Source organism: Vanacampus margaritifer, chromosome 20 (genome assembly GCF_051991255.1).
Source record: "Vanacampus margaritifer isolate UIUO_Vmar chromosome 20, RoL_Vmar_1.0, whole genome shotgun sequence".
Classification (NCBI taxonomy): Eukaryota; Metazoa; Chordata; class Actinopteri; order Syngnathiformes; family Syngnathidae; genus Vanacampus; species Vanacampus margaritifer.
Window position 1 is genome coordinate 14,074,871 of NC_135451.1, and position 24,557 is coordinate 14,099,427.

The 24,557-nt window shown below is 38.7% G+C and overlaps 3 protein-coding genes and 3 long non-coding RNA genes across 10 annotated transcripts; 2 read left to right on the forward strand and 4 right to left on the reverse strand.

The window, feature by feature from the left end:
* Positions 1–1,454: 1,454 nt before the first annotated feature.
* sgk3 (serum/glucocorticoid regulated kinase family member 3) lies at positions 1,455–10,540 on the forward strand. The gene is made up of 17 exons (XM_077553823.1): positions 1,455–1,680; positions 5,397–5,559; positions 5,627–5,710; positions 5,798–5,870; positions 5,947–6,022; positions 6,201–6,282; positions 6,639–6,688; positions 6,765–6,822; positions 6,899–6,982; positions 7,054–7,185; positions 8,138–8,250; positions 8,349–8,385; positions 8,920–9,006; positions 9,130–9,225; positions 9,299–9,454; positions 9,581–9,670; positions 9,822–10,540. Exons 2-17 carry the CDS (start codon positions 5,482–5,484, stop codon positions 9,990–9,992), a joined length of 1,467 nt encoding a protein of 488 aa, XP_077409949.1. The 5' UTR covers positions 1,455–1,680; positions 5,397–5,481; the 3' UTR covers positions 9,993–10,540.
* LOC144040042 (uncharacterized) lies at positions 6,820–11,614 on the reverse strand. Of its 2 annotated transcripts, XR_013289613.1 has the most exons (4): positions 11,465–11,614; positions 11,232–11,402; positions 10,784–10,847; positions 6,820–7,204 (listed from the first exon to the last, which is right to left on the reverse strand). It is a non-coding gene; the product is annotated as an uncharacterized LOC144040042 (long non-coding RNA). The 2 variants fall into 2 exon arrangements; XR_013289612.1 differs by lacking the exon at positions 11,465–11,614 and having other exon boundaries at positions 11,232–11,458.
* mcmdc2 (minichromosome maintenance domain containing 2) lies at positions 10,787–23,498 on the forward strand. Of its 2 annotated transcripts, XM_077553822.1 has the most exons (15): positions 10,788–11,200; positions 11,274–11,404; positions 11,486–11,545; positions 12,409–12,604; positions 12,690–12,812; positions 12,957–13,058; positions 14,817–14,945; positions 15,659–15,896; positions 15,970–16,175; positions 16,231–16,397; positions 16,460–16,639; positions 16,701–16,840; positions 17,629–17,738; positions 17,802–18,007; positions 22,664–23,498. In XM_077553822.1, exons 1-14 carry the CDS (start codon positions 11,104–11,106, stop codon positions 17,966–17,968), a joined length of 2,046 nt encoding a protein of 681 aa, XP_077409948.1. In that variant the 5' UTR covers positions 10,788–11,103; the 3' UTR covers positions 17,969–18,007; positions 22,664–23,498. The 2 variants fall into 2 exon arrangements, with proteins under 2 accessions (XP_077409947.1, XP_077409948.1); XM_077553821.1 differs by having other exon boundaries at positions 10,787–11,200; positions 17,629–18,007.
* On the reverse strand, positions 13,767–16,979 carry LOC144040043 (uncharacterized). The gene is made up of 3 exons (XR_013289614.1): positions 16,717–16,979; positions 15,983–16,629; positions 13,767–15,906 (listed from the first exon to the last, which is right to left on the reverse strand). It is a non-coding gene; the product is annotated as an uncharacterized LOC144040043 (long non-coding RNA).
* Positions 17,558–20,604, reverse strand: LOC144040041 (uncharacterized). Of its 2 annotated transcripts, none has more exons than XR_013289610.1 (5): positions 20,452–20,604; positions 19,004–19,040; positions 18,762–18,804; positions 18,114–18,164; positions 17,558–17,928 (listed from the first exon to the last, which is right to left on the reverse strand). It is a non-coding gene; the product is annotated as an uncharacterized LOC144040041 (long non-coding RNA). The 2 variants fall into 2 exon arrangements; XR_013289611.1 differs by having other exon boundaries at positions 17,558–18,000.
* Positions 21,231–24,367, reverse strand: tcf24 (transcription factor 24). 2 transcript variants are annotated; one of them, XM_077553828.1, is made up of 3 exons: positions 23,913–24,367; positions 22,571–22,962; positions 21,231–21,727 (listed from the first exon to the last, which is right to left on the reverse strand). In XM_077553828.1, the coding sequence occupies exons 2-3, from the start codon at positions 22,922–22,924 to the stop codon at positions 21,596–21,598; spliced, it is 486 nt and encodes a 161-aa protein (XP_077409954.1). In that variant the 5' UTR covers positions 22,925–22,962; positions 23,913–24,367; the 3' UTR covers positions 21,231–21,595. The 2 variants fall into 2 exon arrangements, with proteins under 2 accessions (XP_077409954.1, XP_077409953.1); XM_077553827.1 differs by having other exon boundaries at positions 22,571–24,367.
* Between the last annotated feature and the right edge of the window lie 190 nt (positions 24,368–24,557).

A 24,557-nucleotide genomic window follows, 5' to 3' on the forward strand; every position in this document is an offset into this window, starting at 1 on the left:
GCCTCGCCTACGATTGGTCAGAAACGAAGAGAGGCTAGGCGTTTGATTGGCGGGAAGTGTTAGGGGAGGATTCATGCGATTGGTGGAAATTTTGCGGAAGTGGACAAGCGCTACTGTCACTAGTGAGGCAGAATGGCTCTTTCATGCAGGCGCCAGTGACCCAAAACTTGGCTGTAGGGACGCTGAGGGGCCCCTCCAAGGGGTTTACACAAGCACGTAATTATTTTTTCTGCTGGCAAGTGCCATTAAGGTGTCCCACATTCTCACTGTTCTATCAACTAGTTATCACTTAAATGGAAATATAAAATGCACTAGGAGAACAGATTTTGCTAAAAACACAACATTTCTCAAACGCATTGTGAAGAAAAATGTATTATGGTCCATTTTTTTTAACCATAATTCCAAATTGGTTGTATGGTGCAAACTCAACATTATGAACTACATGGGGTTAATCAGTACCAGAACTTCATTCTGTAGGCCCAGGCAAGATTAGATATAGTCCTAATATAAATCTGAAATCTGATTGGACCAAGAATCAAACATGTACTCCGAAGCAAAGCAACGAGAGCAATGCTACTAAAGGAGTCGATTATTTTGTTTTGGATAAATTAGTTTCATGGAACAAAAAAAAATATTTCAAAAAATTTTCCACAGCGGTTGTGCAAAGTGTTTGCTGCCATCTAGTGGACAAAATAGTCCCTACTGCTATAATCTAATACCGTAGTGTATGTAGGTTTGCATTTGATATCAAATACATTTGCATTTTGTCTTTTTTTTTTTACTTTTCATACGCTTTTGTATTTTCGTTTTTTAAAACATTTTAACAAATTTTCCATGCAATAATCGTGTCTTTACTCTTTTCCCAATGTTGGTGTATTTCTCATCTAATATTTTTTTCTTATATTTTTTTAACCAGTATTTTTCATCTAATATTTTTTTCCCTAGTATTTTTATTTATTTATTAAATATTTGTTTATGTTTCCACCTTTGGGCCTTTACCAGTTACCCCAATTACGACTCCATATGAATAAACTCAAGCTTTAGTGTTTTTTTTTTTTAGTTTGTTCTCAATCCAAAATAATACATATCGAACAAGTGTTTTAATTTTGTAGCGTGTTGTACAAACGCCTGTAGGTGGCCCCATTTAACAATTTTTTTTCCGACTCGACTGCATTTTTGAGTCATCATCTGTGTAAAGTGTGTCAGGCGAAGTACATAAAACCGGAATTGTTGTAAAAGCTGAACGCCATGAATGCATGTGCTCGGGCTTTTACACATTTGCGAGCTTTAAAGGGCCGGCTCAAAAATAATTTGGATATCATGTGTTTTAACAGACAGAATCTGTCTATCCCTCCGTGGTTGTTTACACGTAATTTAACGTTTCCTGTATTTTATTTTGAAAGTGTACACCGGAAATAGAAACGTGCATTCAAGGTGGACCACAAACGCCTGTTGCCTTCAGGTCCCGTGACGAATTTACATCGGAACTTTCCCGAACAGGAAAGACGGATGTTTCCTGCTTGGCTGTGCTGAATCTCACAGGTAGCAGCAGAACATCACCACCCGTGACATATTGGAGGGTGTTTTTAGGGGGCGACGGGTCCCTTCAACCCAACGAAAACACCAAAAATGTTGGCGTAATCGAGGGTTCGGAGGAGCGCCGCCTGGAAACACCGAAAGGTACGAGCTCGCAAAACGTCACCTTGCATCGCTAACATCGCGATGGCTACTAGTGGTGGGGAATATTTTGCGCTTGGCACACGTAGCGGTTTAATTTACGTATTAATCTGTGCGCACGTATTGGCGCTTACGTTACCGCCGCTATTACGTAACACCGACTTTCCATATTGCTCATTGATTTTATGGTACTGCTATTTAAATGAAGTTCATCTCTAGAACGAATTAGCGTAATCAAGCTAGTCTATTTTCTTTTTTACTTCCTCATTGGTTCAAACGATTTTGACAAATACCCTGCTAAGATACATTGTGCTCAAATATGGAGAAATAAAAAAATCTGTACTTGAATGATAGTGTGTGTGGTGGTGGTGGTGGGGGGGGGGGCGTAAATGTTTAAAAGCAAACAGTTTTTCCTAGATCAAATTTGTGTAAAAGTGAAATAAAACTGATCTGAAACTGGACTTTAATCCGAATCTTGCTTCATTTTCTTGACATGGGTTGATCAAATATTTCCATTCATTCTGTGTTTGAAATTCATTTATGCTATTTGCAAATTATATTTGTATCAGTGGTTGTTTTGCTTACCACTAGGGGTCCCCATGCCAAAAAACTATATTGAAGCCTCTTAATTCATTCCAACATACAATTTCTTTGTTTTTCATTAAATATTGGATGGATTCATTTGGGCGTGGAATATTTACTGTATTTGTGTGTATGTTTTTTTGTCTCGGAATTTCTTTCCTTCCAAATATCGTTGCATTTTCATCTACGTAAAAAAAAATACTGACATTTTTGCATTGTTCACTAAGCTAAGTTGATCCTTAAGATTTCTACAGTATATTTGCTTGTAATTGTAAAAAAAACAAAAACATTTTTGTATCCCCGCCCCCAATGTTTTTGTATTATTTTGAGTATTTATTTAAAGTGCGACTCTTTAGGCAAAATTTTCCTGATTTAGATCCTTAGAGTCGTTACTTTTTAAAAGAAAATTTCAATTTTACTAGTGAATTTATGCTTGGACCTCGTGCTCAAAGAAAAAAAGCATGTCCTCTTAGGAAGGAAGCGTTCTATTTTGGATTCCACATAGTAGCCCTGGCATATTTATGCCTGCCAGCACATGTTTCTTCACGCTGTGGTTTGAACACGGGAAGTAAGGAGCAGATTAAATCCCCTTTGCCTCGTATTCATTCAATCCAATAAGCAGTGCCTGCCGGTGGGTGTGGTCAACTCCAGCATTCCACTTGTAGGAGTAGCAGTTTGTCTGAAATTGTACATATTGCATAAGTTACTACCCCTATTGGCACAAAACTTCTTTTTGGAATGTTAAAAAGCGGGTTTGGGTCATTGAGGTGTTGGAGTGGAGCACAGATGGAAGGCATTTTGCTGCTAGCTGACCTCCCCTACTAATTTATCATTCATTGGTTCAGCATTTCTGCCGAACTTTAGCACAGCATTTAAATATGAGGGGGGGGGGGGGGGGAATAAAATTTGTACTTAAATGCTACTTAAAAAATGTATTGCATATACGTTTAATAAGAGTTTAAAAATAAACAATTCTTTTAAAGTATCACTGATTGTCACACACACCTAAGTGGGGTGAAATTCTTTCTTTGACCCATCCCCTGAGAGAGCGGTGAGCAGCAGCAGGAGCCGTGCTCAAGAATCATTTGGTGATCTAACCGCCCCCCCCAATTCCAACCCTTAATGCAGAGTGTCAAGCAGGAAGGCAAATGGGTCCCTTTTTTTTATTTTTTATGGTCTTTGGTATGACCCGGCCGGGGACTGACCCCACGACCTCCCAGTCTCAGGGCGGACATTCTACCAACTAGGCCATTGAGCGGGAATTACACTTAAAAGTTAGATAAAACTGAACGCTAACTATTTGCCATTGTGGGCTAATGCTAAAAACAATGCTAACAACATGGGATTTAAATGGCTTACTAATGTTTATGTATTTTTTTTCTCATTATTGATCTTATATACTACTACAATGTATATATTAGTTTTTGTTGTTGTTGTTTTTTGCATTTATTTCTAACATTATTGTAATTTTCCCCTAAAAAGGTTTGAAGAGTTTTCGTTTTTTTCTTGAATATTTTTTTGTACCTTTTTCCCAATATATATATATATATATATTCTAATAGTTGTGTATTTGTACTTTTTTTTGTCTAACTCTAAACTTCTTGTATATATTTTTGAGATTATTTCCCTTTGTTTTAACCAGTTTTTTAATCTAAAATCTTTCAAATTTTGATATTTTTTCAGTATTACTTTTACCATAAAATGATCTATTTGTGTATTTTTTGTTATTGTACTTTTCCCCCATTTTTAAAAATTGTGTATTTTTAATTTTTCATATTTATATATATTTTTAATTTTTTCCCTCATAGTTGTATTTTTAGATAAATATTTTAGATTAGATTTACACAGTTGGTGTTATTGCTTTGGCTCCGGTTGGATTGTGCAAGTGTACCTAATGTTTTGACTCGCGCTTAGAAAATCCCCGATGTCCACTTTTATTTATATACACTGCTCCAAAAAATGAAGGGACCACTTATTCCCTTAATTTTTTTTGAGCAGTGTATTTCTTACTATGATTATCGAGACGCAGGTGATTTGCAACCTCATCATAAGTGCAAAGTGAAAACCCAAGCCAAAACAAGAGGAGGCCTTAGTGTCACGTTGGATGCATCCTAAAGAGGCCCACCTCCCCCCCTCCCCAGTCCCCCTTGGACGTGAGCAGAATGCCGCATCCTGTCAGGATGCGTTTAGTGCCAGATCAATAGAGAAACATTTGTTTTTTCCTCCTGCGTGCACGGCAAGCACACACGCGGCCAAAGCAACGAGGCTTGCGGCCGGACGGAGACAAAGGGACTCCTAAACAAACGAGGCTGACCTCACTGCACGGTGCACAATGGACGAGCTCACATGTGGACACAAAGAGCTTTGTCCAAAGACGTGACATAACGCATGGCCACTTTCATACTGTACGCTTGTGCAGTTGGTGTTAGTCCTCTTATTTGAATGGATTTCTGCTTAAGTATATATGGCGACATGGAAAGATTTTTTTTTTTAACAAGGCCATTTTTTAACATTCACAAATATTTTTGTTTAATTTCCTAATTGTAATAACTGTCATTTTCACCAAATATTTTCCATAATATGTCTGCATTTACTACTTTCCCCTATTATTTTCACACATTTCCATCTAAGAGTTTCTTATTTTTGTCTAATATTCTAAATTTTTTATTGTCTATTTCTATTATTGTCTTTGTATTTCTGTTTTGTCTGATATTCCATATTTTGTACCATTTTCAAACTCAAAAAAATATATTTCTTTAAAAATATATATCTATGTATCTTATATTTTTTGTCTAATATTTTCACAATTGTCTAATATTTTGGTATTTCTTAATGTCTGTATTTCCCATCTTAAATATTTTTAATATATAAATTTATATTCCACAAGTACATATATAATATATTTTATTAGTTTCTACTTTTTTTGTGCTAATTCTACAAACATTATTTGTAATATATTATGGTACTATTTTTCTCTTTAATATTTTATATAGAAAATATTATAGTTTTGTATTTTTCCTATCAAAAAATTGTCTAATATTTTGTATTATTTTCTAAATGGTTGTATTTTAGATTGAATATATTTATCTATATTATATATATAGATTGATTTTCCTTTTGTTTCTATATCCCAACAGGGACAGGATGCATCGTTGACTCCTCGTCTCCGGAAGGAGGAACCATCGGCGCGCAACCTCGTGACCTTTTTTCACCCTCCACAAGATGGAGGAGCAATCGGACCTGCCTAACGTCAGCATACCGTGCCACAATGAGCAGAGGGACAAGAAAAAGCGCTACACGGTATGTCAAAAGTGTTCCCGGGTTTGTTTACCCTCCAAAAATTTGATTTTCTCGCCTTTTTTTTCAGGTTTATAAAGTGATCGTCAACGTGGGGCAGCAGGAGTGGTTCGTCTTCAGACGATACGCTGAGTTCGATAAACTCTACAACACGGTCAGTGGCGGCCATTTTGAATCTTTAAACGTGGTGCATCGGTGACCATCACATTGCCGTTTTTTTTTTTTTTTTTTTGCATTCTAGTTAAAAAAACAGTTCCCATCTTTAAGTTTGAAGATTCCCGCCAAGAGGATCTTCGGGGATAACTTTGAACCCGGTGAGTGTCGGCCCACTTTTCTTCTCTATAATTAGTAAGCGTCAATATTTTTCACACGTGTCCATTTTTGGAATAGAATTCATCAGGCAGAGACGAGCCGGCTTGCACGAGTTCATTAAAGGCATCGTGTCCCTTCCGCAGCTTTGCAACAAGTAAGGACAAATAGAAAAAGTCTACACACCCCTATATAAATGCCATTTTTTTGTGTGATAAAAAACAAACATCAAGGCTAAACAGCACTGTGAGTCGATGTGTGGCAGTTTTAATATACTATACTACTACATGCCTACTGATTAAGAACCACATCTGTTGTCCTTTTAATATGAACAGCCCAGATGTGAGGAGTTTCCTGCTAATGGACAAAATGCAAAACTTGCAGAACTCCGACGCGTCCGAAGATGAAGACGACAAAGTAAGTTGAGCTCAAAATGTTCATATTTTTATTTTTTTATTATTATTATTTTATTATTTATTTTTTGTTTTTAGTTAGAGAAATTCTTTATTTAGGTTTTGTACTAGGGTCCGACTAATTTAACATTAGTTTCAATATTAGCTTCTTTTTTTTTTTAATTAACAGGCTGATTAACATAAAACCAAAATAATTGCATTCAAACACATGATAATTGTACTAGCTATGTATTTGGTACTTAGTCTAAAAAGTTTGTCAACTGCTGATCTTGACATTGCGGAGTCCAAAAAAACAAATATAGATTTATTTATTTTTTTACTCAACTCACGCGCTAATGTTTTATCTCTGCTCTTTGACAGAACAACTCATCATCCGGAAACATTAACCTGGGACCGTCTGGAAACCCACAGTATGTTCAAAATACGTGACGTTTTACATTTACACAAGGGCCTTCCTGGGAAATTGACACGTCATTTGTTTTTCAGCGCCAAGCCCACTGACTTTGACTTTTTAAAAGTCATCGGAAAGGGAAGCTTTGGGAAGGTATGCAAATCATTTAATAACAGAATACCATACAGGAACCTTTAAATACTCTGATTTAAATTTGTACCGTAATCAGGTGTTCCTGGCCAAGAGGAAGCTGGACGCCAAGTATTACGCCATAAAGGTCCTACAGAAAAAGGTCATTCTCAACAGAAAAGAGGTAAGTCTGCACTAAAAAACGAGATGGCGTCCATGTTTCCAGCACCGCATGCTGATCTTTCTGTTTGTCAGCAAAAACACATCATGGCGGAGCGCAACGTGCTGCTGAAGAACGTGAAACATCCCTTCCTGGTGGGCCTCCACTACTCCTTCCAGACCGCAGACAAGTTGTATTTTGTCTTGGATTTTGTCAACGGAGGGGAAGTGAGTAGTGAGTCACGAGCTTAAAAAAAAAAAAAAAAAAAAAAAAAAAAACAGCTGATGATGGATAAAGGAAAACACACAAGTGCTGTCAGAGGAATTTGACTCTGAAAGCCGAATTGTAGCTCGCACATACGTCAACATTCTTATCGGAACTTATGCGGCAACTTCCTCTGTGGATCTTCCTACAAAAAAGCGGCCAAGAGAAAACATGACATTTCTATTAACAAGCATGCTAATATTGACAAGGAAGGAGGCGAACGTTGCAAGCTCAAAGTGCACAACCCCACATTAGAAAAAAAAATCCTCAAGAGATTAGAATACTATAGTAAAGTACATAATTAAATGAAATCTGATTAAAAATAAATTACATAAACTTCCATTTAAAAAGTTTTTAAATGGAAATAATTATTATTATTATTTAATATTTACATTTTGGAATTTCAAAAATGTTTTGTTTTTTTTAAGTATTAAACTGCAACAACTAAAATAAATTAAATGAGAATTAAATTTAAATTAAGATTAAAATGCAATCTTTGTACCTATTCACCATCAAATTGTAAGTTTTTACAGCCACAAATTAAAATAAAGTAAATAAACATGTCACTGTCTGTCAATTTTTAACTTTTTTCTTAAATATATAAACACTATTTACCTTCCAGACTCATTTTGAAATTAAATTACATTTAAAAAATACATTTGAAAAAATTTAAATACGATGCACAAATTGTAATTGGGATTTCAAAAATCGAATCACAATATAAACAAATTATATTTCAGAAATTATTACAATTTTACAAATGAAATGCAGATTAAATCAAAATGTAAATTAAATGTAACATTAGCATCTATTCACCAAATGAAATAATAAAATTCTCCATATTACAGATTCTGCCTTTATGATAATGCTCAGTTTTTGAATGATGACTAATGACAGACTTGCTGTCGTCTCCAGCTTTTCTTCCACCTTCAAAAAGAGCGGACCTTTTTGGAACCCCGAGCCAGGTTCTACATTGCCGAAATGGCCAGCGCACTTGGCTATCTGCACTTGCTCAATATCGTTTACAGGTGAATAGACTCATGACATACATCAGAACATGACATTTAAACAAGACTATTCAAGATGGAAGATAGCAATAAACTAAAATTGCGATCATTCCTTACAGGGACTTGAAGCCTGAAAATATCCTGCTGGACCACGAAGTGAGTACTCCCCCATTATTCCCTCCGTCCCGCCCCCGACCAGAGATGGCAAATCCAGGTCCAGAAAGTGAAAACCCTGCTACAGTTTTGACTTTAGCCCCACGTGCTAGCTAGCTAGCTAGCTAGCTAGCTCCCTAGCAGGTAAACAAGCACCTGGGGAGCTAGCTAGGGAGCTAACTAGCTAGTAACTGAGGCTAAAGCCAAACTGTGGCAGGGTTTATACTTTCTGGACCTGGATTTGCCACCTCTGCCCCCGACATGATCAATAAGCACAATTGTTGGCACCCTTACATTAAAATACTACCACACATTATGCTAGCTTTTCTCATACGCTAGTAATACACACATAGTCTTTTTCCAGCTCCATCTGGAACAGAATGCATGTGATTGTATTAGCTCGTCCTAATGATTTCCCCCCTTACCATAACGGCAGCGAGAAGCCGACAATAGACTCACTCAGTCACTTGGTGTAAATAAATGAAATGCGTGTTGCGGCGCATGTCGTCTAAAAACATGTCCTGTCCTCTTTTAAAGGGTCACATCGTTTTGACGGATTTTGGCTTGTGCAAGGAAGGCATTTCCCAGACGGATACCACAAGCACTTTTTGTGGCACACCCGAGGTACGCCTTTCACTTACCTCGACCCACTTTGACAATGGCGGTTCTTTTGAGTCCGAGTTTGCTGAAACTATCGTGAGAGCCGAGGCAACCACATACTCATGTTTTTTTTTTTCCGCCCACCAGTACTTGGCTCCAGAGGTGCTGAGGAAGCAGCCGTATGACAACACGGTGGACTGGTGGTGTCTGGGTTCCGTGCTATATGAGATGCTATTTGGTTTGGTATGAATTCTCTTCAGTCCACGAAATGACTGTCAAGACGTAGTTCTGATCTAATCGGCGTCCTTTTCTGTAGCCGCCGTTTTACAGCAGGGACACGCACGAGATGTACGACAACATTCTGCACAAGCCGCTGGTAATGCGCGCCGGCGCGTCCAACTCGGCCTGGTCGCTGCTGCAAGGCCTGCTGGAGAAGGACGGAGCACTCAGGCTGGGAGCAAGGGACGACTTTGTGAGTGGACTCATTTTTACGTGCTGTATTAGCGCCATCTAGTGGAATAGTCAACGCCATTGCAACCCCAAAAAATGTTTCTAAAAATAAATGTACATATAAATGTTTATTTATTTATTTTACCAGAATGAGATCAAAACGCACCCCTTCTTCTCCTCCATCAACTGGAAGGACCTTGAACAGAAGAAGATCCCTCCCCCATTTACGCCCAACGTGGTAAAAAAAAATTTTTTAATGACATTTTAGCCGCACAAGATTGGGAATGCCATTATGTACTATACATTGCCTGTTTTTTTGTACTTTTTATTTGCATGTTTCTAATTACATTTCTTCCATATTTTTTTCTTTTTTTTTTTTTAAATACCAGAACTCTTTCTCCGACATCTCGAATTTTGACCTTGAGTTCACTGAAGAGATGGTGCCCAACTCTGTGTGTTGGACCCAGGAGCACTCCATCGTCAATGCCAGCGTGATGGAGGCCGACGACGCCTTTGTGGGTTTCTCGTACGCCCCGCCCTCTGATGACTCATTCCTATAATATATCCCTGACGGTCCATCTGAGTAACTTCTTAAAGGGAAGCAAATGGCATCATGTTGCTTATTCTACAAAACCAAAGGAAGCATCTATGATATGGAACTGCACTTAAAACAGATTTTATTGGGAACAAACTAGGATCAAAAGATTTTTTTTTTTTTACCCATTTGTATTTATATAAATAAATAAAGAAATATATATGAAAGAGGCTATTTGACGAAATAAGGCATTTACTCAGCATTGATGTCACTCCAAAAATGTGCCTTAACTTCGTCTTGTCAGGAAAAAAAAAAGTCACTGGACTTTAAAGGACAAAAATTGGACAGTAAAATATATATGTAGATTTCTTATTTTTGTGTAATTGCTGTGAAACAAACCCCACGTTAAATATTCTTCAACTCTAGACTGTAGAATTACTTGAGACCACAAGAAAGCAGTTTTTGTCACAGGTCACATTTGTTTAAATGCTTTTGTTGTTGTTGTTTTTACAAAGACTTCAGTTGGTTTTGTTTATGATACTGCTCAGTAATAAAAGAAAATCCTGAAGTGTCTGTCTGCCTGGAGATTTGAAACCATATTTCATCACAATTTGCTGTGAATTGTGTGAACGGCAATATTAGTAAACGGTAATTCACTTTTTTTTTCTTTTCTTTTTTTTTTAAACCTGCTTTTGATGTCAAGAGCAATTGTGGAGTGGCATTCGGAGAAGTGAGTATATTCTGAATTTTAACCAGTTTTTTTTTAGTCCAGAAAAATGTCCTTGTACGTTAAGAGGATAGTATGTGAGAACTTACCTTGTGCCTGTGTTTGATGACGTAACTCTACATCGGCATACCTCTGGTATGGAAACGATGTCACCTAGAGCGAAAGTTTGCAGATCAACAAACAAATTATTGTTAATGAAAACTAGTTTTAGCTAGTGTTGTCATTGAGATTATGAAAAAATTATTAATACTATTGGAAAATGTCTTGCGTGAATCCGAGTAAATTTACTTTTCGGTGGCACATTTTGATAAGGTCAGTTTAATTGCTCCCGCTTTTCGGGCCTGGTTGCCATTTTGTTTTTTTTGCGACGAGCATGAATTAGCAATTAGCAAAAAGGACGCCAAATAAAATGGCTAACATAGTCACATTACAAACGTCAATTCTTTCCTACCTTAACACAAGCGGCGGCCTTAAGAAACTCGCCAAAGACTGCGAGTCCTTTAACGGTAAACTCAATTTTAGAATTTCAGTACTTACCTAGCTTAAGGCTAATGCGAATAATTCCTTCTTTTGCCGTAGACTCCCACTACAACGAGGCCATGTACCGCTTTTGTATCACCGTCAATCCTTTAGATGTGATTGAGGTGGACCCCGAACTGGGCGACTGCATATTACACGACCACCAGCGAGCAACCGCCCTGTTTCAGTCTGTAAGTTCGGTGTGATTAATATTAAATTAAAAACTCCCACTGACGATGCCGCCTTCTCACCTTCGTTATGACTTCTTCCAGGTTTGCTTCACAGCCTTAAAGAAACTGTCACTTGTTGAGAAAATACAAACAGCGTGCCAGGTATGAGAAAATCGTTTTTAGTTTCAAAGGGGAGCATATTCAGCAACACACAGACTGGAATTAATTGATCTTCACGTTCATAAAAACAATAGTAATAAACAATATGTTAAATATATATTTAAATGAACAAGGGTACCTGAAACTACAGTAGCTGACATGAATGTTTTAAAATAAATTATTTTTTTCTAGGGTCGGGTTTAAAAAGTAAATAAATAAATAATCGATCGAATTTTATAAGAAAATAGAATAAAGGCTGAATTTGTTCATTTTTTTGTCATGTACAGTTTTCTCAATTTACTGTTCACGTGTATTTTCTTACATTTATGAAAGACCTGTCTTATTTGCACTTTAAGACAATTCAGAATCGTTTTCATTTACAATTATTGAATTAGAACTATGAAAATATTGCCATCTCATCCTTGCTGATGTCAATGTTTGTGTAACACTTAAGTGGTTATAACACGTGTCATGTGCTTCCATTGGCTCAAAATTATTTCCTGGTATGACTGGTGGCCAATCCTTTCTAATTAAAATAAAATTGCACTAATAAACTAACCACCAAGAGGGTGCTCGAACTGCAAAAATGGAATACTACCTCTCATTTTAACAGATGTGCTGCTGCTTTAAATATTATAACATGACGACGATATTGTCATTATCGTTACAAGTATCAATATCAGATTGAATTGAAGTGAATCGAATCGAACTGAACTCTCGTGAATCAAAATCAAATCGATTGGGGAAATCTGAATCTAGTTTTTACTCTCTTTTTGCTAAGTTCTTCTGTCCCTGTAAAATGCACCCACTAGAGGTCACGGGGTCATACAGCCAATCACTTGACTGCTCCTTCTGATTCTGTTGAGATGAACGTCATTTTGAAGCTGACGCACCTTCCACCGTTTCCTGAGTACACCTTGGACCTGGCCAGTTTCCCTCGCATGCGCCACAGCATGAGGCCCGTCCTCATGGAGGGCCTGGTCATCGCTACCACGAGGGTCACCAAATACACCCGAGCGGCTCGGTTCCTCTGCAGTAACGACCGCTGTCCCTTCTCAATGGGTAAGACAAACTACGGCCCGGGTTATAGAATTCCAAAAACTACAATGTCAGATGATTGAAATTTCACCGCACTTTCTCGTTTTAGGATTCCACACCATCCGGGTTCACACGCCCGGAGCCACCGAGTCTGCAACAGTGAGAGACAACTTCATCTGCATGGCCTGCAATTCACCTCTCAGTGAGGATGTCAAGTTCAGAGTGTTGGGAGGTGAGAGAGAACACCGGAAATCGCCGTAATTGTTAAGCTCTGATTTGTTTTCACAAAATCTCATTTATTATTTAAATCTATTTTTTCCTCTTCGCTTATGGAAAAAAGCATCCCTTACTTTATGCGTGTGTCTTTGCGAGACAGACAAGCAGCTCGTGGAATTGATCCACGTCGATGCACTCGACGTCTTCCGTGCCTATCAACAAACCTCGCTCAGATACCAGTCGGTCACACTGTTTCTCAGAGGTAAGAGTGTAGCGTATACGTAAAGTGTATTTGAAGTGGAAGAACATTTATTGATAATAACATATTAGTTGTGACCTCACTAGTCTAAACATGACATTGTGATTAATATTACATTTGTGGAATATGAGTTAGGAAGCAAAACGCAGCTGTTGCTCAGGGATCAACTAACGACCAATCACAGCTCACCTGTTTTCTGAAGCTGAGCTGTGATTGGTTGTTACCTGAGGCCAACTGTGATGTCATCTTCAGTCGACAGCAAGTGGCAAAATGGCCGCATTTTGCTGCTTAACTTATATTCCACTAACACAATATCAACCAAAATACCATATGTAGATTTATTATTTACTTTATATAATTTAGAGCGCGTTTTAGTTGTTGTGCACACATTCAGAAATATCTTACAAAGTCTAGTAGTTTGCCTCAGAGAAAACATGCTACTTTTTCCAGAGCAATAAGAGTACAGTAAAAGTTCCCAAACTGTAAATGTCAAGTATGCAAGCCACTATACTACTAAAAGTAAAAAAATAAAATAAAATAAAAAAGTGGAGCCCAACCACAATTTTTTGGAAAATATGCATCAAAAGTCTAACAAAACATCACAAAAGCATAACAGACAAAAAAAAAAAAGTGTGATGACAAGAAAAGAGCCTGGCGGTTCAGTAAATTATGAGCAATGCAAGTAATAAAAATGAGTCGTAATAATTTTATTTCACCATTTTAGGGATAATTGGTGTGTTGTGGAGGTTCATTTCTGCCCATACAAGGGCTAGTAACTGGAATACGAAGTAACTTTTTGTGCATTTTGCAGAAAAATAAGTTAAATATGTCAAAGTCAAGTGAGCAAGCTAACGTTCCACTAAAAGTAACAAAAAGTGCAAGTATTTGGAGTTACAGGTAATATGCCTCAAAAGTCAAACGAAATGCAACAGGTTGGTCGAAACTGAACTTTCAAGCAGCTCAGTAAAATACAATTAATTAAATATGAATTATGGGTATTTGCAGATTCTAACCAGTCAGGAATGTTACTGAAAACATCGCTTGTAGACTTTATTCCCGATTAATTGACATACAGGGAAAAATTATTGTGGAATTAAAACACAACTTTACTAGGGTCAACTGTACAGCGATGTCATTGTTTCTGGAGGAACAGTAAATCAAATTAGTGCCGGTGACTTGTGGCGGATCAGCTTTCATTTACAAGGTAAAAGACGTGCCCTAAATTAACAGGCCAAACATTTACATGGCTGATATTTGTTTGTAAAAACCTCACCTCATCCATTATGTTCACTCCCAACACTTGAATAATGTGATTTTAATTTCTACTATTTACACACAGTCACATCAGTGGAAATCGCTCATTAATATTGTCCGTCTTTTTTTGCTAAATGAAACTCGCTTTGGAGCACAAACTTTGCAAGGGGGGAAGAGTTCAAATAAATACTTGTCTGCGCCTGACTCGGTGTGGTATTAAGTGTTTCTGTCCCCTCGCGTAACGCTGTCCAGCCGCGACCCCTGGAGGGTTTAGCAAAACTCAACGGCCCGGGATTAACATATTCTGGAAGCCAATACACCGGCTTCCCGTTACGGACATGTTAATAAGCGCAAGGGGCGCTCATTACGACAAGCACACAGCCCGATCTTTGTTTCGAAAAGGGCCTCATGCTTGTTTGTCTTGGCAGCGGCTGGTTTGGCATGCAAGTTTTTTTTTTTTTTACTCGCTTTGGGACTCATTGCTTTTGTTTTGCCCCCTCGCCGCAGATGAGCTGTGCAACGTGATGAGCATCGGTCGGCTCTACCGAGTGATCGGCATCCCCGCGCATGTGCACCGCTCGCCCAACGTCACTTGGAGCGTCGAGGCCAACAGCGTCCAACCGTGGGAGCCGGAATGTAAGGCGGAGCGCCAAAGATAAACATTCACATTAGCTTGCTAAGTTGCTAGCTTGACATTTAAGATGGAAAACTATTACACATAAAATTTTCTCTCATCATCTCAATTTAAAGAAATGAGCCCACAGGTACGACTGACAAGTTTTTCCATCCAAACTTGAATTCCTAACATCCTTGCACACACACGTGAATCCAAAATATTAACCACTAGGTGGCATAATTGCTCATTTAAAATTATATTCAAGCAAAATACTGGCTTTTTTTTTTTTTTACCACTCATAAATGTTCGATTCAGCAACGACTACAAACTAAACCGCAGTCTTGGGCCATTCTTGGAAAATCAACACCCTTAAAATGTTACTTTGTTTTTACCATTTCTGAATGAGCGTGGAGAAGGTTTCCCAGCTTTACTAGAACTGAATGTGTTTTGAAATATTTTGGGAGGTAGGAATACATTTTTTTGCCATCTCTGGAATATTCACCCCTACACACTTTAAAAATTGAGTTAACTTAATCCAATGTAACATATTACATTCAATTAAGTATGAGGTCATTAAGTTTAATTGAGTTAATTAAACTTAATATTTGATATTAATTTTGGATTAACTTAATTCAATCGAGTGTTACCACTTGAAACAATTCAATTAAGTTGGTCGATAATTCGTTTTTTAGAGTGCATTTGTCAAATAATACAAAGTAATCTGTACTTGTAGATCCGCATGAAATCAACGACAAGTTCAAGGAGCTGCTTGAGGTTACCAGAGATTCTCCTTGGAGCTTCTCCGCCATGCTGACTCACTGCTTCGGTCTGGACGTGGTCCCGCCGGGCCTCTTCAACACGCTTAAGCTCAGCCTGTTGCTCAGTTTGGTGCAAACCGCAGCGGACGCAAAAAACAAAGTATTCAACTTGGATCTCCTGATCACAACAGACGACGAACTCATATTGGACCGGTACTGCAACCTGGTAGACAGCGAAATGATCTCAATGCACAATTTAATTCTTCGCAATTCAACTTTTTGTCAGGTTGATGGCTTACGGCTTGAGCCTGGCGCGTCGCGGGGTTCGGCATCCGGCTTCGGGGAAGTTGTTTGCTTCCCTGTCCCAGGACCAGCACGGCGCGGGCACCGCCAACATCCACGCCGGCTCCGCCCTGCTGGCCAATGGCGGCGTTTGCATGCTGGGAGATCTGAGCAGCTTCCGGAAAGACAAGCTGGACGCCATTCAGTCAGGTAGACCAAATTTGAAAAATACGTCTGGCTTTAAATCATGTCATTTCTGTGTCAGTTCTCGACAGCCGCACAGTGTCCGTGTTCATCCCCGGCAAGAAATACGGCGAGGATGTCGACCAGCGGCTTTGCTTACCGGTCTTGTGCAGCTTCTGGGCCCTCACAGACTCCACTCCTCCTTCCCGGCGGTCTGGGAGAGCGCACGACGCCGCGCTGGGAGCGGCGGTAAGCGTCGCTTTGATAACCCGACTACGCGACGGTTCAGTGCCGCAGATTCTCTCTCACAGGAAATGGGCGAGATACCGCCTCAGCTCGCAGACAGCTTTGGCTTAGTGGTTCAGTGCGTAGATCACGCAAGGAAGCAGGCGGTGCTGGCGCAGACCGTCCACACCCTCCAGCAGGCAGTCAAGCCCGGGGAACGCCTCTACCCGTCCTTGTTTAACTTCTCCAGCCAAGACTACAAAGAGGTGAGAAAACACGCTAATCTCAAATCCGTCAGTTGTTGCTAAACGCATTTTATACTCCTAGCTGGTGGCCTACGCACAAAACCTGAAGGTGGACCTGAGTGCCAGTGCGCAGAAGATGATCCACGGCTACTACATGGCCAGCCGCACAGTCCGCTCGCAAAGCCACAGCATCAAGATGTCCATTGCTTCTGTCAAATTGTTGTAAGCAGCATTCTGACAGCGGTTGCTTCACAATGTTTTGAGGGGTTCATTTCTGGGACCACTAAACAACCAATACCTCCCAAAAATTAAGTTAAAGAAACAAAGTACCTTTAGAATAAAAGTCCTAAACTATCTCATTAGTACATTCTTACCCATGTTGAAAAGTAATGAATACCTGCAGTATCCTTATTGTCCACTTGGTGGCGTAGTCCTCCCTCTTGATCCACAAAAGGTTTTTTTTTCCATCGAGACGTTAACTTAAAATAAAAACGAAAATGTTTTTTTTTTTTTTACTAAAACTACATTTTAGATTTACAAAACTATAATTATAGTGAAAACGCCCAGTTTTATTTAAATATTAACCGGAATAAGGACGTTTGACCGTGTCGCATGGAAGTGCTGCCACCTAGCAGCAGCCAATAAAAAAAAGCGCCTTCAGATGACGTCACTACAAGGTGACAGTTTTGCGTGTTTTGACTTTTGCCTTGCATGCGGTTTCATTTAATTCACCCGAAACGCTTTTTCATTTTACCATGGTATTTAGTAAATATTGCACACAACACACTTTTTTTTTAAAGAAAGGAAACTAAATACTAAAACCAAGCCTTTTTGAAAAAACTAACTGAAAACACCCTGCAAACTAAATTAAAAAAAAAAAAACAATACCATGTTGGCAAGAGCGTACGATTCAAAGAAATCAGCGAGGCTCTGTTTCATTTATCACAGTTTAATCAGTATTAGAACCGTCCCCCCAAAAAAGCGCCCGTTTTCATGTTTTCTTGAAACAGGATCTCTTTAGCGGAGGCCCACTGCAAATTAAGCCTGCGACGGCGAGTGCTGGAGGAAGACGCCGTGATTGCGGTGCTCCTCTGCGAGAACTCTGTCACTCTAAAGCACGGTACGCGTCCACGTTTCACGATGACGGCACAAAGTATTCGACGCCGCCGCCTCTCCCCTACAGGGGCGTCTGTGCTCGTTATCCCGCCCGATGCCGCGTTCCCCGGTGAGCTGGGAGATGCAGACAGCCTGGCCAGAAGGGATCGAGCCCTGGATCAACTCCACCAGGACATCCTACGCTTCATCTACGCCTACGCGCCGCGGGAAGACGCCCGTGTCATGGAGGAGTAGCGGAAGAGAGTTTTTATAAATATACTGCAGTTCTGACAAGTAAGCACAATCACAAACGTGATATTTTGTAATAATTTATTTTACAGAATGACATTTTAAGACATGACGTGACAGTTGAAAACAATCTATTTATGTCCATACATACCTAAGATGTGCTAAAGTAGGCTTTCCCTTCCTTGACCGTTTATGTGTGTATCTGTAAACAGAAAATACCAAGTCAGCTTCAAAAATTTCAGGCCATTTATCACACCGACAATGCGCCGGTCTTGCACAAAGTTCAGTTATCACAGTGTCACCACCCTGTTGTCTGATGGGTAAACGGCGAAAAGGTGAAGTCATCATTAAGAGTTGTGACAAAATGCATTTAGGCTGCATTTCCTCAACTAGGGGCCGCTTATTTACGCAACAGCTGAGTATGGGCAGCTGCTATTTGAACAGATGCATATATATAAAAAAAAAGATATATACTTCCTTTTCCCTCCGCAAATCATTTTAGAGCCACACTTTATAACAGAAGGATAGAGGTTTAAGGATAGAAGGAAAAAAAAATTTTTTTTAATCCACTAGTATTGTTTCTTTGCCTTAACGCTCTAAAAAATGTTTTTGGTTGTTTACATACCTATTTTAAATCACTAAATAACTTTTTTGGGGTGCAATTTCTCAACTACCCTTCAAAAGCCCAATTCAATTTGTGCTAATAAAACTCTTTTGTCATAAATCTCACAGGAAAAATTGTTAATAAAAACGGCGGCCACTATTAGAGGAAATGCAGCAATTTTGAAACTTTTCTTACCAGAGACAAGATGGAGCAAGTCTTCCGATTTAAGGTCACTTATCTGAAAAAAAAAAAACACTTTCAGACTAATTGTGTTTGCGCACCAAGACATCTATTGATCGTCTTCCATCAAGCCATTCAGTTGTCACACTATCACCACTCTAGTGTCTGATGGGTAAACGGCGAAAATGTCAACTCATCATTAGCGCTTGTGCCAAGACGGGTTAGTTAGTGAGGGATAGTTTGGACAGTGAACTTACCAGAGACTGCACGCGATCATATTTCACAGCTGCTTATCTGTATCAGTGGGAGAAAAAAAGAAAAGAAAAGATGCATCACTTTTATATTCGTTTAAGGTAATTCTCCACACGTTTGTCAAAATGGCTCCCGTCTTGCAGCGACTAATTCAGTTGGCACAGTCTCACCACTCGTTTGTCTGACGGGTAAACGGCAAAAACGCAAACTCATCATTTCGCGCTGCAAGAGTAGCCGTGGTTTGAGGTTCGAGCCCCTTTTACACTGCCCATAAAAGCTGAAGTTTGACATTTACAGTGGCGCATAATCTGATTGTCCACCATCTAGCCTTGTTCAAAAAAATATATTTGGCAAGTACACTTCTCAAAGCCAGTGAGCTAATATTTATTGTATAAAAAAAAAAACTTACAAATTACACTGAAAGTGGGACGTATTGATTCGCCGGATGTACTGACGGGATGGCCAATACCGCTGACGGATCACCCAAAGGTCAAAGTGCACAGCCACAACACAGCTTGGGAGCACGACCGGGCGTGGCGCGTCTGAGGCCGAGGGTTCAACAACGGGTCACCACCCTTGCCACGACCTTGCGTCCGCTGGTTGCAAGGAGCAGATAAATAATGGCCGAGAGGCTACGTCCCCCCTCTGTCTAACTACAAATATAGACACTTTCACCTGTCTACCAAGATGATTAATAACGTCGGCCTCGAGGGAGGAGATGCAAGCCAATGGGTGACAGGCCTCAAAAAGTCACAAACTTGACCGAAATTCAATCGTGAGGAGATCATTTAATCGGTGTTTTTTTTAGTTTGTGTTATTATTCATTGTCTACCAGGACTTTTGTATACAAGAACCACTGAATTAAATACATTTAAGACATAAAAAAAAATCATATATACAATTAATGAAAACGGGAATGCTAGTTTTTAAAACATACATTTCATTAAATTATTTATATTTTATAAATTCATGCGCATGTTTTCCCTCTAGAATTACACACGTGGCCTACAATATTAATTGGGGAAGAAAACGTGTAAGCATTACAAGGCCTACTATTGTTGCTGAAACCAATTTTGGCCATGATGGTGTTATTTGGAAAGCCAAGTATTTTGTGGAGGACATTAATTGATGTAAAAAGTTATATAAAAAAAATAGAATAAAACCAGAACATTATTGAAACAAACAATATCGAAACTAATCAAAATATTGTGTATTTTACTTTACTGCTTTAATCCATGCCCTGCTCTTGAAAATTACATAATTCAGTTAGCCTGCGTTAATTATGTGTTTTTAAACAATAAATGAAACGGTAAACAAGCTTGGCTTGTCTTCCACGTGGTCAACGCACGAGCTGCTAAGCTACATGCTACAGCTAACCAAGGCCTTCAGCCTAATATTGTGCACTGAGTGCAATGCGTTCTACTTCTATTACAAGCCAAGTCGCTTTACTTACCTTTGCACACACGTCAGTCTCCACCTGGTCGAAGGATTGCCCCAAAAGTCATCATTTTGTTGCAATGCGGCGAGCAGCAGCGAGGTTTTGGCGTCCTGCGGATCTCATCTTTCGGTCCAAAGGAGGGACTTCCGCTCCTAAAGGAGGGACCTCCGCTCCAAAAGGCGGGACTTCCGCTCTGGTGGAGTTTACGGAGCGCGCGCTAATGTGAGCGTCGGTTGCGCCCCTTAACTCGAGTGACTTCATTGACTTTGAAACAAAATGAAAAAAAAAAAAAAGTATTTCAATGTGTTTCATTTACAATATTAATGAAACAAAATATGCAATCATAAAATGGAAAACGTTGAGTAAAAATGGTTTTGAATTACTATTCTATTATATTATAAAATATTTTGTGAATATAAATGCATTAAAAATCTAAATTATAAAGTGTGTCATAGTAAAAAAAAAATTTATTATTTTATTTAAAAATGTAAATTCACATATTTAATTTTTTTCAAAACTTTTATGAATAAAAAGCCTAATTTATTTTAAAAAATAAATTTGAAAATTTTAAAAAAAATGCACAAACCTATACCTAAATTACATAAAAAATAATGTATGCAATAAAATAAAATAATTTGCAACATATTAATGCAATAAAAATGATGACCCACTTTTCAGTTATTATTGCTCTTTACTTGTCTTTTAAATAACCTGGATAGATATGATACAATATAATTACATTCTTTTTGAACAATTTATCTTTTAATTCACAACAACATTTTTGTTTTTCCAAGCATGCACATGTAGCAAAAAAAAAAAAAAACCTAACAGGAGGGAACATGAGACTGGGAGCCCCCCTATTGTTGACCCTCTGACAGACCACTTCACATGACAGATGTTAAGTTATTCACACATGCATTTTTAGTGCAAATGTCTCAAGCTGAAAGTGCACACACCAAGCATGACGGGCTCATTATTATTACAGCCAAAGATCATACCGGGGTGGTACGGACCTGCACAATGCAAACAAGACTGAAACGACAACACTGAGGGAAAAACACATCACATCATATATTAATTTACAGCGTCTCCCTGTATAGATACAGCGGAATAAATGTCCTTCAGCACCACTCATGCAAATGGCAGCCAGTTGGATGCTTTACTTGGAGGATGAGGATGATGATGATGATGATGATGATGATGATGATGGGCCTCGGTTCTCAGATTCTGCAGGATTGTTCAGAAAATGCCCGCTCGCTCCCACGTACAGTCTGGACCTCATTGGCCATTTCTGTTAGGAGGGGTATTGAAACAACTTACATTAGACATTTCATATACGACCTAACAAAACTCTCGCTAATAAAATACATTGCATTTGTTGTTATTTCATTTAATGGTGATTCTAAAAAAAAAAATTAAAAAAAGTGTGGTATATGTGGGTTAAGTGCAGTTCAGTTGCATTTAATGCAATACATTTCATCTTTAAGAATAGTTTTTAAACTTTCTTTGTAAGTAAATTTTTTTAATCAAATTTTGATGTGTTATTTCAGTGTTATTTTTTTTCCCTTTCTTTAAATACAGTGTTTATGTTCCCTCTATGCATAATGTTACAGCAGTTTTCAGTAATATTAGATGTGCTTTTTAGGAATTAAACTCGACTTATTGTTGTAATTTTAGCCTTACTAATATTTGTGGTACCTGGAGAGCCAAGTATGTTATTGGTAGGGATCAATATATTTATTAAATGACAACACTCCATAATAATACTAAATGTAAAATGATATTACAAATATGTATTCATAAATGTTTACTTAAATACCGCTCAATAATAATACATATAGACGTTACAATATAGCAATTTAATTGATTTTAATAGGATTTAGTCTAGTTTGTGATAGCAATCAATTACGCAATCATCAATCTATATATGTATTAATGTGGTGGCATACATTGTCATGCTTATTTTATAATATATATGCATATATTATTACATGAAAAACAAAATAATATATTGTTTTGAATCTGTATGAAAATTTTTTTTTTTTTTTTAAGAAATACATAATTTAACTTTTTTTTTTTTAACAAACGTTTATTATGATTGTATGAATTTGCTGACTCGAAGCCGCCGACTGACCTTAACCGGGTGCAAGTATCCTTCCCCCTTGAGCGAGTGTAACGCCTCCGCGTGTCGTGTGCTCTCGCCGTCCTCGGCGCCTTCCTCCTGCAGGGTTCGAGTCAAGTGGGCAATGTAGGTGGTGGCCAGGATCAACACGTCCAGTTTGGAAAGCTTGGTGTCGGGGGGCACCGACGGCAGCGTCCGTTGCAGCTCCAGGAAGGCGTTCCTCAGGGTCTGCACGCGGCTCCTCTCCCGCGCCGCGTTGGCCGCCGCGGGCCGCCCTCTGCCGCCGGCCTGCTGCGGGACGCCGCCCGCCGGACTGGAGCTCGGGCTGGAACCCGGACTGTCATCCACCACCGTCGCGGAGTCCATTTGGGTGCGTCTGCCTCCCGACCGTCTTATTTATTAACCTTTGAAGTTCGTAAAATGTTGGGTTTACTTATTAGTAAGTAGAATTAAATAGCATAATTGTCGAAGTATTTTTTTTATTTTTTACGTTTTTGTTAAACTAAATTCAATTGAATCCGTGACCTCGATAACTGAAAACGTAGACACTGACAAGAAAACAAAAAACACAATTTCTTTACAAGCATTTTATTGATATTGATATGGCAAGAACTTAAAAATAACTTGTGCAATTACGCTATTAAGCTAACGATGCTTTTACTTATACGTCACAAACAGCAAAAATGTTCCCATTGGTCAGTTTGACCCATTTAAAAAAAAAAAAAAACTGATTTCACAATTACTAATTAATTTAGTGGAACACCCTCACTTAAAATACGTTTTTTTCCTGCAGGGTCAATTTGATCCATTAAAAACATATTTAACTCCTTTAGAGTAATATTTTATGGATTTGTCATTTTTCCACTTTAAAAAAATGTGTGCTAAAAGTTGGCCTAATGGTCTTGATCAATTCAGCTCATTAAAAAGCATTAAACATCAATATTCAGTTTGTACAACTTTTTTTTTAATGCCTAGATATGAAATCCAAGAGCATACAATGAATGTGGCATTTATTTAAAAAAAAAAAAAACTCAAATTTTTTTTTTATGCTGGTTCAAAATAACCATGTGACAAAAAAGACAAGATATAAACTTTATATTACATTCGTTACATTTCCTTAGAATGGGCCATGTGGTCTAACCTGGGAGACCGATGATGATATGGGTCAATTCGACCCGCAACAGTAATGTTTAATAAACTTTCATATCAAAAAAACTACTTTCAACAATGAAAAACTTCAAAATAGGCCAACCGCTCCGGCAGCGATACAATATGGTGACATGGGTCAAATATGAGGGTTACGAAAATAAACTTAAGTGTCAACAGCATGTCCAAAAACAGTGCCAAGACTCACCTCGAGTTCCCCAAGCAGACGTCATTAAAGACTGCGTACCCCCCACTGGAGAAAAAAAAAAAAAAAAAAAAAGGAATCCACCCCACCTGAGTGGATTTCACGTCGTCGTTAAACACCTTCCACTACTTTTGCTCTCCTCTCTCTCGGCTCGTTTGTGTCTTGAGGAGGGCTCTGAGTTCCCTTTTCCCCTTTTTCCACTTTCACTGCTTGGGGCCGCAGTCCCGCTCTAATTGGCTGCCTTTGCTGGCCTATCAGAAAATGACCCCCCCCCCCCCCCACACACACACTTCAAGTCAAGGAGGATGAAAGGCCTGTCAATCAAAAGGCTTCTTGCGTAGACCGTGAAGACAAACTGAGGTGATATGCAAAACAAACAAAAAAAAAAAAAAATTGGGGGGGGGGGGGTGGGGACTAAAGTGGCACAGGCTGTAATCAACAGTGAGGAAATTCTCCTCAATAATGATTAACTCTTTGACTGCCAGACGTTTTCAGAAAAGGGATGCCGTGGGTGCCAGCCGATTTAAGCATTTTTGACTGATCTTTCAAGGTCCACAGAAAATTATGTGTTTGGACTATGGAAACACACATACTACCAAATGAAAGATTGGACTCTCGTCTTTCATCAGAAAAAAAAGTTTGTTTCTA

What these genes read in the sequence shown, in the direction of transcription:
- sgk3 (XM_077553823.1), top strand. Translation starts at nt 5,482, where the DNA reads ATGGAGGAGCAATCGGACCTGCCTAACGTCAGCATACCGTGCCACAAT. An exon ending in CTTTTTGTGGCACACCCGAG is followed by an intron (nt 9,007 to 9,129) that starts GTACGCCTTTCA and finishes TCCGCCCACCAG; the next exon opens with TACTTGGCTCCAGAGGTGCT. An exon ending in CCCCATTTACGCCCAACGTG is followed by an intron (nt 9,671 to 9,821) that starts GTAAAAAAAAAT and finishes TTTAAATACCAG; the next exon opens with AACTCTTTCTCCGACATCTC.
- tcf24 (XM_077553828.1), bottom strand. Translation starts at nt 22,924, where the DNA reads ATGGACTCCGCGACGGTGGTGGATGACAGTCCGGGTTCCAGCCCGAGC. An exon ending in GATACTTGCACCCGGTTAAG is followed by an intron (nt 21,728 to 22,570) that starts GTCAGTCGGCGG and finishes CCCTCCTAACAG; the next exon opens with AAATGGCCAATGAGGTCCAG.
- mcmdc2 (XM_077553821.1), top strand. Translation starts at nt 11,104, where the DNA reads ATGGCTAACATAGTCACATTACAAACGTCAATTCTTTCCTACCTTAAC. An exon ending in AGACTGCGAGTCCTTTAACG is followed by an intron (nt 11,201 to 11,273) that starts GTAAACTCAATT and finishes CTTTTGCCGTAG; the next exon opens with ACTCCCACTACAACGAGGCC. An exon ending in GGTCACACTGTTTCTCAGAG is followed by an intron (nt 13,059 to 14,816) that starts GTAAGAGTGTAG and finishes CCCTCGCCGCAG; the next exon opens with ATGAGCTGTGCAACGTGATG.